The sequence below is a fragment of the Pteropus alecto genome, unplaced genomic scaffold, assembly GCF_000325575.1.
Source record: "Pteropus alecto unplaced genomic scaffold, ASM32557v1 scaffold7, whole genome shotgun sequence".
Taxonomy (NCBI): domain Eukaryota; kingdom Metazoa; phylum Chordata; class Mammalia; order Chiroptera; family Pteropodidae; genus Pteropus; species Pteropus alecto.
In genome coordinates this window covers 18,905,988-18,924,720 of record NW_006494614.1, presented here as the reverse complement: position 1 = coordinate 18,924,720, position 18,733 = coordinate 18,905,988, and the positions used below count along the sequence as shown (strand labels likewise).

Below are 18,733 nucleotides of genomic sequence, written 5' to 3'. Positions count from 1 at the left end.
TTTTTACCTGTTCTCAGGTTTCAGCTTGTATACTTGAACTGTGTACTTTCAGCACTAGCCTCTTCCCTGGCCTTGACCCACTTCATAGGCCAGCGGTCAATTCGCCAAATGTTCATTTCCTTAAAACTGATATGCCCCAATACATCTTTTGAAGGATTTTTATGTTATTTATATAGTTTATTAATTCTTGTTTTATTTTTGAAGTATTTAAAAATGAATTAATCTACATAGTACTCTATAACTGTTTATATATTTTTACTAAGTATTTTTCAAATTTGCAGTATTTTGTGAATCATAAACTATGTTATAATTTTACACTCTTGAGAATACTTTAAGGACTGTTTAGTATTAAGTTTGAAGACATTTTGAGTATTACATAATTTTATTAAAGTTGAACTTTAAAGGACCATAAGTTGTTTAAGAAAAGAAAAGAAAAGAAAAAAGAAAGGAAAAATAGGACACCTGTGTAGATGCAAATAGATTGGGCAGGGGCTCTTAGACTAACTGGCTTAATTTATTTATTAAAAAAAATTTTTTTCTTTAACAGGAAACTTGGAACCAAACTCTGGCTTTAAATGAGCTGGCTCAGCATGGCTTTCCATTCCTTCCAGGCTGAGCTCCCTTCATTCCCTCCTGGTATCACTCCCAGAAATGTCTGCATCAGCCTCCTGCCCTTTGTTGAATAGCTCCTCCCACCCTTCTCTGCCAGGGCCCACCACCATCATACACCAAGGTATTATACACTCGATATTGCCACCTGCCTGGGAAGCCTGCCATGACATCCCTTTGCCTCTGCAGAATTTACTGCTCTCTCCTCTGTGCTTTGTAGCATTTCTGGTCATATCCTGATGATTGTATTTAGCAGACTCTACTACAGTTTTTTATATATGTATCTATTTCTCTTTGAGGGTAGAATGGGCTTGAATCACCTTTGGATCCTGGTGCCTATAATAGTGCCTTACTGGTGGCAAATAATCCCTAAGTGCTTACTGAGTGCAAGAATGAACAAAGATCTGAATCATGATGGCATTATTATTTACTTGTCTAACTTTTCTATGATAGCAAAGATAAGGACCCGTGGGAGTTAGAGGCTGGGAAATCATCTATGGTTTAAAAAAAATCACCTGACATTTGGAAATAAGGAGAAAAGCTGACCATGTGACTTTCAATGTTGCCCTAGAGCAATAATAGTTAATAAACAAGGATTGCCTGTGGGCCAGTCCAGCTAGCCAACTTTTTCCAGAGGCAAGCTAAGTATGGTTTTTAGGTTTTTAAATTTTTATTTAAGCAACTTTATAATATCCTGGATTTTATCATTCGGCTCACAGAGCCAAAAGTATTTACTATTAGGCTCTTTTTAAGAAACAATTTGCTGAGCCCTAGGAGGCAATAACTTTGTTTGACCTATCATTTACCATTGATTATGGCATTTTATAACTCTATAAAATTAGAAGTTATAGAAAATGAATAAGATACAATGATTGTATTTCCTGTTTTTATTTAGCTTAATCTTATTTCATCATTCTCCTTTGTTCTTTGGCTGTATAAAATTTGTTTTCATATTCTCTTTAAACCATGATTATCATTTTAACAATTCTCTTATCAATTAGTCAAATAAAACAGTGACATATACTCACTTTCTGTTTGTATGCCAATTATGTTTTTCATATTTTGAAGATTATTCTTTGATAATGGTTGAGGAGGAAAGGGTGGTTAGAGACAGCAGCTCCCAGGCTCAGGGAATGTTGGACATGAGGTGAGAGACTCTCTAGTGTAAAGGTAGCCCTACTTCTAATTTCTTTTTTTTCCCAAGAAGGTGTTAAGGAGAGGCCCAAAGGATAAGATACCTAGTAACTGAGTTTTGCTATATGTGGCCATCTTGGATGGGAAAAGTTTAAAGTTATAGGATGCTTTCTCCATTTTCCAAGGATAGATTCTTGGGATCCTCTCTCATAGACAAAGCTAGGTATTTATTCCTGACATACAGTATTACCAGCAGCTGTTCCTTTCCTCTCTAAAGATTTCTCCTTTAATTCTCTTTCAAGGAGAGTTTTCTCAACAGATTGGACTAATGCCAATGAGTTTAAGCAAATACTGGCAAGATCAAACCTGAATCAAGGAGGTTTCTTATATTTGTGAAAATGACCTTCTGGTATTATCTGGGGTTTTGATTATCAGTACCCCATGGAGTTATCTTACTACATGCTGGAGGATGGCCACTGCAGTGCATCAGCCCAAGCCTTAGATGCTAGAAAAGACCATGCCAGGAATAGAGCCAGGGGGTATGTAAATTGGAATTTAAGTCTTTGTTCTCCAGTAACCTGAAGTAATTATCTTCATTCTGGGTCCAGGGACCTGAGAGGCAGCAGATAAGTTGGTTGCACTGGTTGGTTGTACTAGGAGGACATTTTAATCAGTTCGACTGTCAGTCACCATGACAGCTTACACTCAAGTATACTGCCAAAAGGAGAATATCTGGATCATTTAGTCATACTAAAAAACTAGGAGCAAAATAGCTGTCATAGTCAAGATTTTTTTAAAGGAAAAAGCTATTGAAAATTACCTGTATATTTTCTTTTAATTTATTTTAACATCTAGACACCCATTTCTCCTATAATCAAAATATCAAATTTATGCTTATTTCCCCAAACTAAAATTGTACAGGAGAACTGATGTTAGAAACACTTTACTATAACTGTATAGTTTTTTTTTTAGATCTGAATTTTTCAATTTCAGATTTAAGACGTTTTATAGGATATGCAGATTCATAGAAGTAGGAAATTAATTAGCTCTGTTCAGAAGCAATGGCTGTGAGTGTTTTGGGTTTGGGGGCTGTCTCCGCCTGGTCTGGAGCAGAGAGGAGGAGCTGTGAGAATGGAGGTGGAGGGTGTTTGTGAGTCTGTGTCTGAGTGGGTCCCTCACCACAACTTGCTCTTGGGTGGCCACCTCTGTCTCCTCAGCAGCTACCACCTCCAATGTTAGCTCGTATTTCTGTGACCGACCCCTACGTGGCTGGTGTCCTGCCTCTCCAACTCTGGTGCCAACAAAGATTCTTTCCTTGACTAAACTCTACTCAGGCTCCACTGAAATTTTCAACTCAGCCTCTACCTTTGAATTTCTGTGTTGTCTCTTCATTGTCCACTGTTAGCAAGAATCTTGCCAAGTTGGTTTAGTTAGAATGCCCCTATGCTCCATATCTGATCACTCTTGACATCTGATCAGGTTCCTCATCCTCCACTGTCCCCCGCGGGCTGATGTCTGATCACGCTGTCCCGCCTTCAACAAGAATCCTTTTAGGTCAGCTTAACCACCTAAAACCACCTCTGAAAATATACAGGTAAGTTTCCAACCACTGCCTCCCCTGCCCCCCGCCCCTACTGCTTGTCTGTAGGTTCCCACTTGCCCATGCTGTCTGTCTTCAGAGTTGAGACCACTCTCTCTCCCCACCCCAAGATCCCACTGCAGTTGTCCCTACAGCCTTCAAGACTGTCCCCCTTGAATGAAGTCTTCCTTCCTGGCTTTAGTAAGTGGTATTGAATAATTATTTCTTTAACAGTACTGGTTATTTGTAGCTACAGCAGGCTGCTCAGCCCTTGCCACCACCAACCACCACAGGCCGTCTCACTGCCTGAGACCAGGCAGGAGGGACTAGAATTCTCTCAATTAATCTCTATCCCTACATCCTTTAATCTGTTTAGGCACTAGGCCTCAACAAAATGGAATTTAAGGGACAACTCAGAGCTTTTTTTATTGCAGGATCACTCCTTAGTGATTCTCAGACTCACAAGAATTTGCAACTAAGTGTGGCATATCAGAAAGTGCTTATTACAAAGTTTTTTTTTGAATGAATAAGGCATAGCTTTGATCCCAGCATCACTCTAAGGTGTCCCTCGTTGGCTACATTGCAAGATCCTTTGGGCAGGGACTGACTTTTATACATTAATGTGTTATAAGGTTCTAGATCATTCTAGATCACCACTTATTGTTTTGTATTAAGCATGTAGAAAATGGTCAAGGCCAAACCATCAAGCACTTGCTGGTTACAAGTGGGTGAATCTACCCTTTACCTTTGGTGCAATAACTAAACCAGGATCCCTAGTGAGTTAGGAAGCCCTTGTACTCCTTGCCTGTCCTTCCCTGCTTGTCTATTATACCCAGCTGCCTGCTCCCCAACCCTTGATTGGAAGAAACACTTTTGGGGGCAAGTTGGCACAGTGGCTTCTCACTCTAAATAGGAACCCTTTTGGATATTGGATTTCCCTATTTTGATTTTTATAGAGAAATTTATAATGTTCATTGTTTTTCTTTTATTTTTAACTTTTATAAAATCCATATTTGGCTTTCTAATTTTGTCCTCAAACCCTTTGATTTAGGCATTTTTCATATCCTAGCTGGCTCACTACAGTCATTTCTTGGCAGACGTCTCCTATTCATTTATTCATTCTTCTATAAATTTTCAATGTATTAAGAATTCAGATTTTCTCACTCTCCAAGTATCTGGTAAGAAATAGAGTAAGATAATTTCACAGGTTGTCCAGCACATTCTGGATTTCCCCTATTGTTCCACCATTAAAAGATGGGTTGGGCATGTTACCCCACAGTATGCTAGGAAACCTGGGGGTATTTCTTTGGTAGCTCAGCATAAATTTGGCTCCAACAGGGACTGGAGCTGATATTAGCACTGTCCCATTTCTACTGCTACTGGCTTCTTAGAGGAAAGCTACATAGCTGCTCTCTTACAAGAAATGAGTAAATATAATTTCAGTTTCAACCTCCACACAAATACCTTGTCATAGTACTTTTTATTGTTCTCTCTGGTACCCTATGCAGGTCACAAATCATTAGTCAATTTAATGATGACAATGTTGCAATATTAACTAAACATTTATGAGTTAACTTCAATGTGTTGAGTGTTATGTTAAGTGTCATAAATACGGTCCCTTCATATCTGTGGTTCCTCATCTGCGGATTCAAGGAAACTTGGATTGAAAATATTCAAAAGAAAAGTTACATTGTTGCTGACATGTACTATGAAGTTAGGCTTACGATGGTTGTGTCTGTACTGAACATTCACAGACTTTGCTTTTCTTGTCATTATTCCATAAATAATACAGTATGGTAACAATTTTATAGCATTTACATTATATTAGGTATTACAAGAATTGTAGAGGTGATTTAAAGTATACAGGAGGATATGCAAGGCGACATCTACACCAGCCATTTAATATAAAAGACTTGAGCATCTTTGGATTTTGCCATCCATGGATGGGGGGTGGTCCTGGAACCAATACTCTGTAGATACTGAAGGACGACTCTATTACTTTACTTAATCCTCACACCTGTTACTATCTCCATCTTCCAGTTGTGGAAATGGAGTGCTACAGTTAGCACACAAGACTCCCATGCAGTGGTATGGCTCTCCAAGGTCAACGCTCTTCTGTGCTTTATTTCCACATCACCAAAGTCCCTTAGACATCCCTGACAATACACTACTCTTTCTAAGGCACTACTTGAGTCGCACCTAACTTGAGAAGCCTGTCCCCACAGCAGTACATTCAAGTTCTCCCCTGCTTCAACTTGGCTCCTTACATTTACCATCTCAAGTTGTTGGATGGGTCTCTAAGTAAACTCAGCTCCCTAAGGGAGTCAGGAAGGGAGGCATTGGGTCCTTACCTCCCTTATGCTTTCCAAGTTCTCCCTGTACTTGCCCCTGTTACTGTTCTCACTTGGATGAAGAAATTGGTCTCCTGATCCTAACTGGTTTCTTCCCAGTTCTAAGGAAGTTTTCTAGGGAAGAGGTAGGTATTTTACTAGCATTTAGGAAGTCTTTTATTCCTTAGAGGAGCCAGAGGGCTTACTCAGCCGGCCGGCCTAGTTCAGAGGTAAACACTCCTAAGCTTAGTGCCTAAGGACACTCTGTCATTTTAATGATTCTGTTTACAAGGTAGGAGGCAATTTTCTTCAAGTTTCTAAAAGTTCTGCTCTGTCAAAGAAAAGTGTCTCCCAACTGAGCCTTTTTGTTTGGATTTTGCCCAAGGCCTTTCTTTCCCTCTGCCTTCATTATTAGTCCACAGAAAACCAGAGAGGATGTTAAAGATTCACTTCACTAATTCATAGCCAGCTGGGAAACTTTGCTTTCAATCTGACTAGAAGGTTGCATTGGCAGTAGATTTGGAGACATGGCCCCTTGAATTCCAGGGAATAAAAACAAACAAACAAACAAACAAACTGCCCCCCTTCAATTGGTTAGAAAACAGAAATTTAAAACTAGTGATGAAAAGTTTCCAATATGGGCCCAGCAGGTTACAACGGTACATATAGTATGCTTTATTATTAGAACAAATGTTCACTTTCTATTGTGTAGTTTTAGGCTGAGCCCCCACATCTTTTAACAGTTTTTGTCACATCTAAACTAACTCTTATTTGTTTTAATTTGCACGTGGGAGCTGACCTAGGATACACAAATGGGAAGAGACATTATTTTCTTTTTCTTTGGTGATGGTGAAGTGGCTTTTTTCCAAGTTTGAATTTTGGTCTAATGATTTTTTTCCTTTTCTCGGGATGCCGTCTCAGTTTCATCCTGAATTGTGTTATGAAGAGGTGATTTCGGTAGTTAACTATGACTGGCAGGTTTCTTAGGGAAAAAAAAACCTAGGTTGTTGCAGTTCACTGAGAAGTTGCTTCTGACTTGGAGCAGAATGTAAATGAGTTTTTGGCTGTGAACTATATTTAAAAAAAAAAAAAACTCTTAAGCAAGGCAAAAGTTTTGCTCTGAGGAGAAATTAAAGCTCTCAGATTGTGAAGCAAGAGCTGTGTTTGTTCTTTGCTTTGTGGTATAGGAAAACTTTAACCTGCATGCCTTAGGACCCTATCTTTTGAATAAAGCAATTCATAGCTTCCAAAAGGTTATTTTATCAAGCTTGATTTTAATTTGATTTTTTGTGACCTCAAGTTGAGCTGCAAGCTTAAACCAACAAAGAAACCAACAAACAAATAAAAAAAACCCCCCAAACTCTGGCATATTTCTGACTTGAACTCTTTTACCTGGTTCAATGTTGAGAGAGTAGCTGTCTATTTCCAGATCGAGTTGCTGGGCTGCAGCAGAACGAAAATCCTCTAAGACCCCGTGCACAGCCTTGGTGAGGTTGTATGGTACTGACTTAGCAAATCTCATTTTGCTATTCACGATCACACTCCCATTTCTGAAGTTAAGTATTTCGAGTTGCTTGAATCCCGTAAGATTGGATTGTAGATATGGAACCAGCTGCAAAATAAAAGATGGTTTACTTTGAACTGTGTTCTAAGTGCTCAGCTGCTACTTTTTTACATTCCATTTATATTCCACTTATATTCATTTTTCATTATCCAAGGCATAAATTTCGGTTCCTTTTTATTTATTTATTTTTTATGTGTTTGGATTTAATGAAAGACCAGAACACCACTACTTAATAATTTGCCGTGATTATGTCCCATATTTCTTCCTTTCTATCTGTGTATTGAGATGAATGGGCAGTGGTTTCCTTCATGATGAATTGTGAGAGAAGAGGATTTAAAAAATCCAGGCCAATGCTATTGGCAAAGCAGAAATGTTAGGTTTTTTTTTTGTTTTTTTTTTAATCCAAGTCAAGTAAATAAAAACATGTTCCAAACTGAGCCCAGGAGCAGACTGACCTACGCCTGTGCAAATTTCTATTTGGAAGCAACCAATTTGAAATGATCTATTGAAGTAAATAACAGCTTAAACATCAGCTTGTCTGTTTGTGCAGGATGGGTTTCACATTCGACACACATGCAGTCCACTGGAAAGAGCAGGGAACTGGCAGTCAGTCCTGGAACTGTCTCTAACTACCTGTGTGACCTTCATCGAGCGCCTTAACTACTGTGTTGTACCTCAGTGCCCTTGTCTGAACTGTGAGGGAGAAGACAAAGTGGTTCAGGAAGGATGTTTTCCAGACTATAATTTAATGATCTCAAAAGCACGCCCCAAGGCTTTGCGCTTCAGGTCCCCACACCTGCTTCTTTTGAGCCATAGCCATTTTTGAGATCACTTTTCAAAATGTTTAAAACTCAGCAATGTCTGTCTCATTCCTGGCCTTGAAAGTGAGCCCCTCATTCATGAATGGACACCTATGAGCCCAGGGAGCACACAGATGCAAGCTTCAATCTCTCAGGCTTGGCCCAGACCTGCTTTTTCTTTGTCTTTGCCTTTACCCTACCAGCATTTTGACTCTGACCCTGACCCATGTTCTGGTACCCCACCACTAAGGTTATTCTGAAAATAAAATGAAATTTTATATGAAGTATGGAACTTCTTTTTTCAATCTATTCTCCTGATTTCTCCTAATTACTTTGACTGGGCTTGTTGTTTGTGCCTTAGCATTGCTTTGGACCCTGTCTTTACCTACTGTGCAGACAAATAGCTGCTCCCTTCTCCCAAATCCATTCTCTTATTAGAACAAATGTTCACTTTCTATTGTGTAGTTTTGGGCTGAGCCCCCAGTGGACTATGAGTGGAAGAGATGCAGGCCACTTTGGTATCATTTGCATAGGATATTGCTTGCTCTGGACGCTCTCTCTTTCCTCTTCTCATGAGTGGAAACAAGGGTCTACCAGTGACCCAGATGTGACTGTATGAATGAGGAAACACCCTTGGGGTTGGCAGAGTTATAAGATAGAAGGAATATGGGTCCCTGGATGACATTTTAGAGCAGAGCTGTCCCATCTATCTAGTAAAAGAGAAATAAAGTTGTATCTTATTTAAGTTACTGAATTCTTTTCATTATGGCAGCTTAGCATGTACCCTAATATACCTGGGCTAGGTACACTGGGACTCTGTTCCCTGAGATCGTCCCAGGTATCTCTCACCTCATTGTGGGTGGTGTGGAGAATAGATTGCACAGTCTTTCTTTAAAAGTTCACTTGAAGATTAGTTTTTATGTGGTCTTAATTTGCATAATGATGTCACATATATATGAAGCTTATAAATATTTTTTCAACTCACATGGTTCAGCATTTCTTATTATATATGCATTTCTTATTGTACATGTAGAAACAAAACAAACATGTGAGTTTTAGAGGTGTTTTATAGTGAAAGGTATTTGCCATCATGATAATCTTACTTTCTTTGTTAAGGATCAGGGATGATAAACCGTTTAGTCATTTTTTTAGTTTTATAAGAACTTAAGGGGAACTGAAAAAAGAGTCTTTATATCTGAACTCTCGATCTCATCTGTGCTCGACCTCATCTGAGCCCTTTCATTAGATGGCTGAAAAAATAGCTTAAGACATTATAACTTAGGAAAAGTTTTTGCTTTTAAATCCCAAGTTCAATACTTCGTTGGCTGTGTATTTTTAGTAGGAAAACAAAATTAGGGCGAATTATAATAAAAAGATCTTAAGGATAAGTTTGTTTCCATGAGGCTGGGTGGCAGTGTCTGCTTTGTGTGTCCACCACGGAACTCAGTTGCCTATTGGATCTGAATCCACCTCAATGCTCCAGCTGAATGCCTTTAGCAATAGCTATCTCAGGGGTTTGTCTCTTCCAATATGCATTTCTCAAGGAAGTCATAAAGTAACAACAAGAAAAGAAGAGACACACAGAGAATTGTAAGCAGTGCCCACTCACCAGCTGTGTGAATCGTTGCTCCAGAGCTTGGTACTCCAGAGAGCTCTTGTTGAAGAGGTCATTGGAGAAGGGCACGTTAGCGACACGCAGACTAAAGAACACCACGAGCTCTCGGCCCTTGGCAGCGATGGTCGTAGAGCCAGTTGTGATATACTGTAAAGCTGGGACAGGAGTGGTATTCTCCAAGAAACTGTCTGGGGTGGAAACATATCCACTGAATCCTGGTACCTCAGAGGGGGAAGGAATGTTAGCTAGATCCAGTCCATCAAAGTCTCTGACTATATCTTCGCTGCCTGTAGTTAACCCGTGGTCTTCTGAAGATGTAGGCAAACGTGAAATTTCCAGAGCTGATTGGCTGATGGCAGAATAATCATTGATGGGGATGGTTAGCCCTGGGATTAGTACTGTCTGGTCAGTGGACATTATGTCTGTGGCACTTTGATCAGTCAGAGAGATGATGCTCGATGCAGTAAAAAATGGTAGAATTTCTGACAGGGAGGTAGAGGCCATAGCAGGTGGAGACAAAGAACTGTCCATGGAGAAAGTTCCTGAGACCAATTCATTATGTCCGAGCATTCCCCCAAAGAAAAGAAAGAAAAAAAAAAACAAAGTTAAGCTTGACTTTTAAAAAAATGACATTTACATTGATTATTTTAATGTCACATTTTAAAAAAAAATAACAAGAAATCTGCCAGACAGACCTGTGTGCAAACCTGGGAAGTCGGAAGGTGGATCCTGTACCCATTTTATTCAGACCAAAAAATTCTGGATGTATGAAACTAAAAGATTATGAATTACCTAGAATTTCTGGAATTATTGCCCAGCCAGACACAGCACATCTAGGAACCAGGTGGTAAAAGCTGACAAGGTTACCAAGGGCGCCAAACCACAGATGGCATTGGAACAGCTTTGGATCCCACAGCCCCACCTAGAACTCCCAGACAATTAGCTGTGCGGTTTTTGCCCAGAAATTTTATTCACCTTCCAATCATGTAAGCCTACAACTTTGTGAAACTAGATTTTGTGTGTGTGTGTGTGTGTGGAATCCCATTTATCATATTTTGTTAGTTTTACCAATTAAAATATAAATTATACCTTTCCAAGACTGGATAATCTGACTGAATAACTTGCCAATTTGCAGAATAGTATTGAGAGAGTAAAGGTGTGCATTACACATATAATTTGAACTTTATATTGACTATACAACTTGCTAATATTTGATAATATTTAAAGGTTTTGTCACTTTTACAGGATTATATCTTGCTATTTTTCTGCCACATGCATTACTTTCTTGGGTAAGTACACATTGAACTGTTGAAGTCCATTCCCATTTTGGTACAAAATTAAAATCAGTAAGTACTTATGAATGAAGAAAGTGGTTATACAAAACTATCGGATACAGAGATTGGTGGGTTATTAAAATATTTCAATAAACCTAAATTCAGAGCCACTGATAATATTTAGGGCATTAGGTAAAGCAAAACAGGGAGCTTTCTGTGATTACTTCAGTGGCATTTTGTCAAATATGTGGGAACGCTGTACTGAAATCTAAATGCTACGCATGATGAATGAACTGTCTGGATGTAGATATAATCTTTGGACTCTCAGTCAGCTAATTTACTAGAGTGCAATCACCCAAACTGAAATTCCAAGTGATAAACAGCTCTGAAATGTGGAATCATATTAGTTTTATTAGTTTCTTAAAATAAAACTTACCCTTCGGTGAATTGTACCCAAATTTTAGAAAAGCACCCTCTTTTCTTTCACCTGGGGTGGGTGCCTAGGTATATCTACCCATAATTCATTTAACTGTCAGAAATGATGTTTCCTAACATCTAAGATCTCTCTGGATATACACTTGTAGTTTTATTCAAATCTCCATTGCGCAGACTGAATGTTTGTATCTCCCTAAATTCGTATGTTAAACTTCTAATCTCCAATGTAACTGTGTTTGGTGGTAGAGTCTTTAGGAGGTAATTAGCTCATGAGGGTGGAGCTCTCATTAATGGGAATAGTACCTTTATTAGAAGAGACGTGAGAGAGATGATCTCTGTCTCTGTCTCTGTCTCTGTCTGTCTGTCTGTCTGTCTCTCTCTGCCAGCTGAGGAGACAGCAAGTAGACATCTATCCGCAAACCAGAAAGAGAGACCTCACCAGGAACCAAATCATCTGGCAGCTTGATCTTGGATTTCCCAGCCTCCAGAACTGTGAGAAGTAAATTTCTGTTGTTTAAGGTACCTAGTCTATGGTGTTTTGTTATAGCAGCCTGAGCTAAGACAGATTTCAAGTGCTATCATGACTGGACTTGACTTCTTTGTGTCATGGGAAACTGCATATGAATCTGTTTCTGTGGTGTGTCCTCTGTGCTCCTCCAGATGATAAGGGTCAGGGAAGAAGCACAGTGACAGATGTTTTTGATCTACTCCTGGGCCAGCATCTCATTACTTACACCTTTATCACTATATAGACTTTAGCTAGATTGAAATAGTCTGTTGTATTAGGTTATCAACCAATAAAAATGAATTTCTATTCATCTTAACATTAATCATTTACATTCACAACAAATCTATCCAAGTTATTTCACTGATAAAAACAGTTGGCTAGATAAAATACAGGATTCTCATTGGATCATACCTGTATTAAAAAATTATTTTTTATCTGAAATTCAAAGTTAACTGGTTATCTTGTATTTTTGTTTGCTGAATCTAGCAGCAGATCATATTTAAATAAATCATTTAAATGTGATTTAAAAGATTATTTCTATTCTCTCTTGGCTTGATAGTGAAACTACTAAGGCCATAGTCATTTTCTTTGAAATAAAAATATCATCCAAATCTTACCGCTACTTATAAATATATTTTAAATAATTAAATTTTCATCAGATTCTTATGGAGAAATTGACATGGCAGTGACACACTTCATTTGAACATAAAGTTTTTTACACTGTAATGGAGAAGTCAAACACTTAAAGCCAAGACCATCTATTTTATCATGAGATATGCAAAATAAATGGACTCAGAATAATTGGACTCAGAATAATTTGACTTTTTAGCTATTGCGTTTGAGTGTGTGTGGGGTTCTCATGAGGGTGTGAGGTTTATATGTATACGTGCATAGTGGGGATACTGGTTAGAAACCCAGCTGCTGGGTGTGGAGTAAAAGCCTATTTTGGTCACTTTCTGAGCAAGAGACCTGTCAAAAAGCAAAGGCCACAGATGAAATGGTCCAAACCAAAGTAAGTGAACTCAAGTCCAACTGAAGCCCACAATGAGATAAGCCAGTAATGGGTAAAGATGGGCTCAGTGGGAGCAGCCAGAAGCCCCACTAGTAACCAGAGGAAGGCCAAGTAGAAAAATGAGCAAGATGTGAGGGACAAGTACAGAGAAAGGCTATTTTAAATGCTGCTAGCAAGAGTCACATATGTACATATACACACTAAATCATAAACATCAAGTGGTCGCCTATTTCATATTTAGAAATCTAAAAAGATTCCACAATCTCACTTAGATCTTCAAGTGACACAATCAGCAAGTTCTTATTTCTATATCAAACAAATCCATTCTTATTTATCATGACAAGAAAGGTATTATCTTCTTTTTTGGCATATTATAGAGATAAAACGTAGGTGTTTATTATTCATTTATTCAACAAATAGGTATTGATAGCCTACCATGTGCCAGGCACTGTTCCAAGTGTTGGGATAAATCAGTGAAAAAAACAGATAAAAGTTTCTGGGTCCAAGGAGTTTACCATCTAGTAGAAGAAGACAGAAAATAAAATAAACAAAGAGAAATACATAATGTACCAGATGGTGATAAGTGCTATGGAAGTAAAATGAAGCAGGAAAGTAGCTGGGAATGCTGAGTTTGAAATTTTATTTAGGGTGGTCCCTAAGTATAGTATTTGAGCAAGGCCTGAAGGAGGTGAGAGAGTTTGGCAATGCTGCAAATACAAATGAAATAACTAAAGAAGAATGTGTTTCATGTTCCAGGAACAGCTAGCTGGGAGAGCAGCATGGCTATAATGGAGTTCTATACCATCAATCAAATGTGGGAGTGATTAAAGATATTTTCAAACACAGAAAGTTCCAAATAATTCCTTTCAGGCACCTTTTCTTAGAATGTGTTGACCTAAAATAATGGGGTAAACTAAGAAATAGGAAGAAATGGGATACTGGAAATAAGTTAGAGAAATTGCCAAGAAGAGGATAAAGGGATGTCTTAGGAAGATAGGTAACCCAGGTCAAAAGGCAACCAGTTAAGATTAAATTAGTCTCAAGAGATGGATATATGAAATACTCGTATCACCAAGCCCTGTGCCATTATAACAAATTTTTAACTCAACAAAACTGCCAAAGGATGTGCTCCACAAAACAAGAAAGTAAGCCCAGAGAGAGAAGGCCTGAAGTTCTAGGGATCAGGGAATGCAATTCAGGAGAAAGGCAAAGGAAATTCTAAGGATGAATGCAAAGGAAAGTTCCAGGGGACAGCTGTCCAAAAGGCCTGGAGAGTAGTAGTCCAGAGAAAAAGAGAATGAAGTCTCTGAAAATGGGAAGTGATAAGTTACCTGATGTGGAAAATTACACCAGAAATTTTAATGGAAAATTTGGGAAGAATTGGTAATAAATACAAACAAAACTATGCAAATTAAAAAAGATCAAAGAAAACATTAACTCCAGGCAAACAGAAAGGGAATATAGTTAGAGCAAATAGGTCAGCTGTGAATATATAAACACCGAATATTGATTTAATAATAGTTATTATGATATTAAGAGGGGATAGTATTGTAAGAAACTTAAATCTGTATTTACAATATTAGGAAGTCAGTAAATAATATATAATAAGACTGATGACTCAAAAATACATATTTTATTTAGAAACATGCAAAAAGCAAATGCCAGAAGAAATAGCTCCCAGGGTTAAAAAGAACTACTTCTGGTTAAGCGAGACTGTACAATGAAGAGGTGTGAGACAGCAAAATGCTGTATTTGTCAGAACACTTTTTATTTTGAGACAATTGATACTCAAATGCAGTTCTAAGAAACAGTAGAGAGTGGCATCAATAAAAATGGCAGAGTAAGAAACTCCAAAAGTCAAGTTATCCTTCACATTTGAAAGTTACAGGTATTAGTAGCTCCGATATTACAAGAAACATATTTCTGATCTCTGGCTTCAGTTCCTGACATAGATCTCCTAATTTTCTGACCCTTGGGGCAATAGCCGGGAAAGTATGCAGTCAAACCCATTTCATGGAGAAGCTGGGAGCTGTGTGTTTTCCCTTGCTCCCTCTGTGCTGAGCCTGGGGGGATAGCTATGGGAAGTGCTTGCATGCCCATTTAAAACTGCCTCTGTTTTCTGTGATTCCAGAGGACTTGCAAATGATGAGTCCCACTGGTTCTCGGCTGACTGAGTGATTTGGAGCCAGTCCCTTAGGTGGCAGCCATAAAAGTTGGGAACCTCCCAATTTATAGTTGGCTGATCAGAAGTACAAGTGATAGCCTGGGACTTTCAATACATCTGAAGAGAAGGGCAGTCTTGTGGAGCTGACTGAGCTCTGTACCTTTGAGGTCTGCACCAACTCCAGGTAGAGTCATAACTGAATTGTAAGACACCCAGTTGGTGTCTAGAAAATTGGTTGGTGTGGGAAAAACCCCTACAAATCTGATATTGGAAGTGTTGTGAATAGAGAAATAGTTTTCCTTTTAGTAGCCAAGCCCTCAGGAGGTTTGGAATCCATGAGCCTTCTTGAAGCAATTATCTAATGATACATTCCGGCCAACTAAAAGATAAATCAAAACAGAGGACTCCGCAATGCAGAAACTGTGGTAGAAGGTTTGAAAGTGAGCCCTAAATCCATTTTAAAATGGAAATCTGTCCAAGAAGCCAAAGAGGTCATGTTGTAGAACTAATTTTAAATTTATAAACCTTGACAATGGTAAAATACCCACCTAATTACCAAAACTTGAGGTGTGGAGAGCAAAGATGTTTGGATTATGAGTGTTCTGATGATTATATCTTGTATAACAATACATCAAAAATGCTGCCTAACATTAATGAGTATAGTGTTATCATAAATGATAATGAATCCACATTAATATTTTAGGTAATCTTTCTTCTTAGCCTTTAGGGATCTTATAAGAATGAGTATCTCATGATATAAAGGAATATTTATCTGAAAATCATTAATTTCTTGAGTGCCATTTAAGTTTCTTTTTCTTCTGTTAAAAATAAAATTAAATTAAATGTCGTTTATTTAATTAGAATGGCATTACAGAAAAATTCTATGTTTGTAAAAGTATTTTTCTCTAGCCTATCTTTTAAACTGTATTGAGAGATATCTAAAATGATATATATCATTTAGTTTTTTCTAAGTAGCAAAATTTTAAGAACAATATTTTATTTTCCTTTTTTTTGGTAATTTTATCCATCCTTTAACATTTTGAATAATGAGTATATATCATTAAAAATAGTGGTAATTACTATTTTTAAAAAGCTTATTGTTTAGTCACTCAACATAAATACACTTTTTTTGGAGGGGGGTGAAGTTTGAGGTTGCTGAAATCTTCAATGTTATCTCTTCTGCTCCATGAAATACATGAATACACATTACATGAATATACATTTACATAAATATACATTTTAAGAAGTTTTTCTTATAGCTGTTATTTTTAGATTTTTGTAAATTTCAGATAAAAATAGCTCCTTGGTGATAGAAAATTTCAAATGTATCTACATATTAAGTAAAAGTCTTGAGCAGAGCTACCACAGAAGCAAAAATAACTTACTACCAAAATTATTATTACTAACATTAAAATAACATCTGAATTAAACCTGAAACTGGTAAGAAACTTAATTCCTAACCTAAAGGACTTCACTGTACTTTTTTACTATTTTACTTAGATGTTTCAATGAGGTTATAGCCTCAAAATCTAGTCTTAGAATCTTGAGAGGCTGAATTGAGGATGATGTGAGAGGAAACTGATATTTATTTGGCACCTGTTATGTTCTAGGTACTGTACAAGGATATTTTAAAACTCTCCATTTCCTTTAAGCCATTTTATAAGTTTCAAACTTATAAAATGATTATACATTCTGTACTTGCTACTTGATGTGAATTATTGGAGTCTTTGAAGTATCTGTCTAATTATGTCTTCTTAAGTGAATAAAGTGGGTAATTCAGAGGCATAGCTCAAGGCTACAAAGATGAATGTTTTTTCAACCAGTGGTCATCTGTGGAATGAAATATGCATGTCTATGTATTCATACATGAGGCATTCCTCTTCTCAAATCATAAATCAAAGGCACATTTTTTTTTCTAGTCTAGTATATTATATATTTCCTTCACTAAAAAAAAAATACTGAATTTATAAAGTCTTATTAGACTTAAACTCTGCCTCGTGTAATATAAAAACACAGAGCTCAGAGCCATATCACTCTAATTACTTTCTCTTCATTGTGTGTAACATTCTGTAACAGCATTCAATTCAGAACCAGCCCTATGTAAGGAAATCATGAGTATACATTTGGAAAAAGAGCCCATCTACGTCTTTCCCTGGTTCGTTGGCAGCCTTAATAAAATTTGTTACTGCCTTCTCTGAAGAAATGGAACTTTTGGGACAGAGGAAGTTATTGTGACATGGATTTGACATGCAGTGATGTTGTAGCTTTTAATAGCATGACCACAGTTCAATTCTGAATTACTTCTGAATTATTTATTCCAAGATAATTGAAAAGGTTGTGTTTTTCCAGCTTCGACTTACAAAGTGAAATAATCAATATATTTTTCTCTTTATTAATATTTTTATATGTATCTGTGGAAGTAACAAAGATTAAGAAGATTACATAACAAGTGAAATTGGGACTGTAGAAAGCACACAAAACATTATATGGTATGATAGCTTACAATATGGTCACAGATAATCCTTACTTCCTGTTATTCATATCTCTGTGTAGTCCTCTCCCACATTTCATAGGGCTGACCTCTATAGAATGCTCTGGAAGTGATGATGTATGATTTGAGACTAGATCATAAAAGATATTACTTCTTCTACCTTGCTCTCTTGAATCGATTGTTCTGAAGGGAATCAGCTGCCATGTTGTGAGGACACTCAAGCAGCCTTGTGGAAGAACTGAGAATTTCTTGTAGCCAGTTTGCCAGATATGTGAGTAAGTCACCAAGTCCATCAACTCCTCCCTGTCAAGGACTATAGCCTTGGTTGACATCTTGACTGCAACCTCATGAGAGCCTCTGAGCCTGAACCACCCAGGTAAGTCATTCCTAGATTTCTAACCTACAGAAACTGGAAGAGATAATAAATGTTTGTTATTTCTTTTAGCCATTAAGTTGTGGAGTCATTTTATATGCAGCAATAGATAACTGACATACACAGAAACCTTTAAACACCTGGCATTGTAGGATTTTAGGTCCACCAGTCTCTGACTCTGACTTTTATTAGAATATCTAGTTTTTAATTTAGGATAGTTACTTTAAAACACATCTCTCTTATTTTATGGGAATATATTATAAATTACATAAAATATGCAGAAAAGTTATATTAGTATTCTGATCTGCAATAGGGACATTGAATGCCAACCTAGTTACAGGGAAGCTTGTAGAACAGAATATGTGTTTGTATTTATGGCAACAAGAAGAAGAGTAAGAGAAAGAGGGACTGAGACATGGACATAGATTATAAGTTCAGGAACATGGTTTCTAATGTGGTTTTGCCAATCTGAATTACATTTATCTAATCTAGTCTGCAATTGGCAACCTCCATGCCAGGTGTTCTCAACCCAATCAACTAAGTACCCCTTTTGTCTAACAAATATTTTGTAATGCCCTTTTTATGATCCTGAGATGAACTTAATCAAGAATATAACCAAGCTAATACACACTTTCGAAAAGGTCAATGCTTTGTTCAAACTGTAACATAAAGGAGAAAGAAAAGGAAAAAAATTATAATAGCATAATATGTATTTCAAAAGGCATTACAACACCATAAGATGTTATATAACAGTTAGATACTTTTACTTATATATAAATATCTATAAATATCACTGTGGCTTCCACAGCTACAAAGGCAGACTGATTCAGCTGTTGTATTGGCAA

The 18,733-nt window shown here is 37.3% G+C and overlaps 1 protein-coding gene across 2 annotated transcripts in view; it reads right to left on the bottom strand.

Moving 5' to 3' along the window:
- Positions 1-18,733, bottom strand: part of IMPG1 (interphotoreceptor matrix proteoglycan 1) — a 108,630-nt gene that overhangs the window by 18,116 nt on the left and 71,781 nt on the right. For both annotated transcript variants that reach the window (XM_006926369.1, XM_006926370.1), the window contains 2 exons: positions 9,626-10,154; positions 7,045-7,264 (listed from right to left, as the gene is read on the bottom strand). In XM_006926369.1, coding sequence (XP_006926431.1) covers positions 7,045-7,264; positions 9,626-10,154 — 749 coding nt within the window. The remainder of the gene's footprint in view (positions 1-7,044; positions 7,265-9,625; positions 10,155-18,733) is intronic.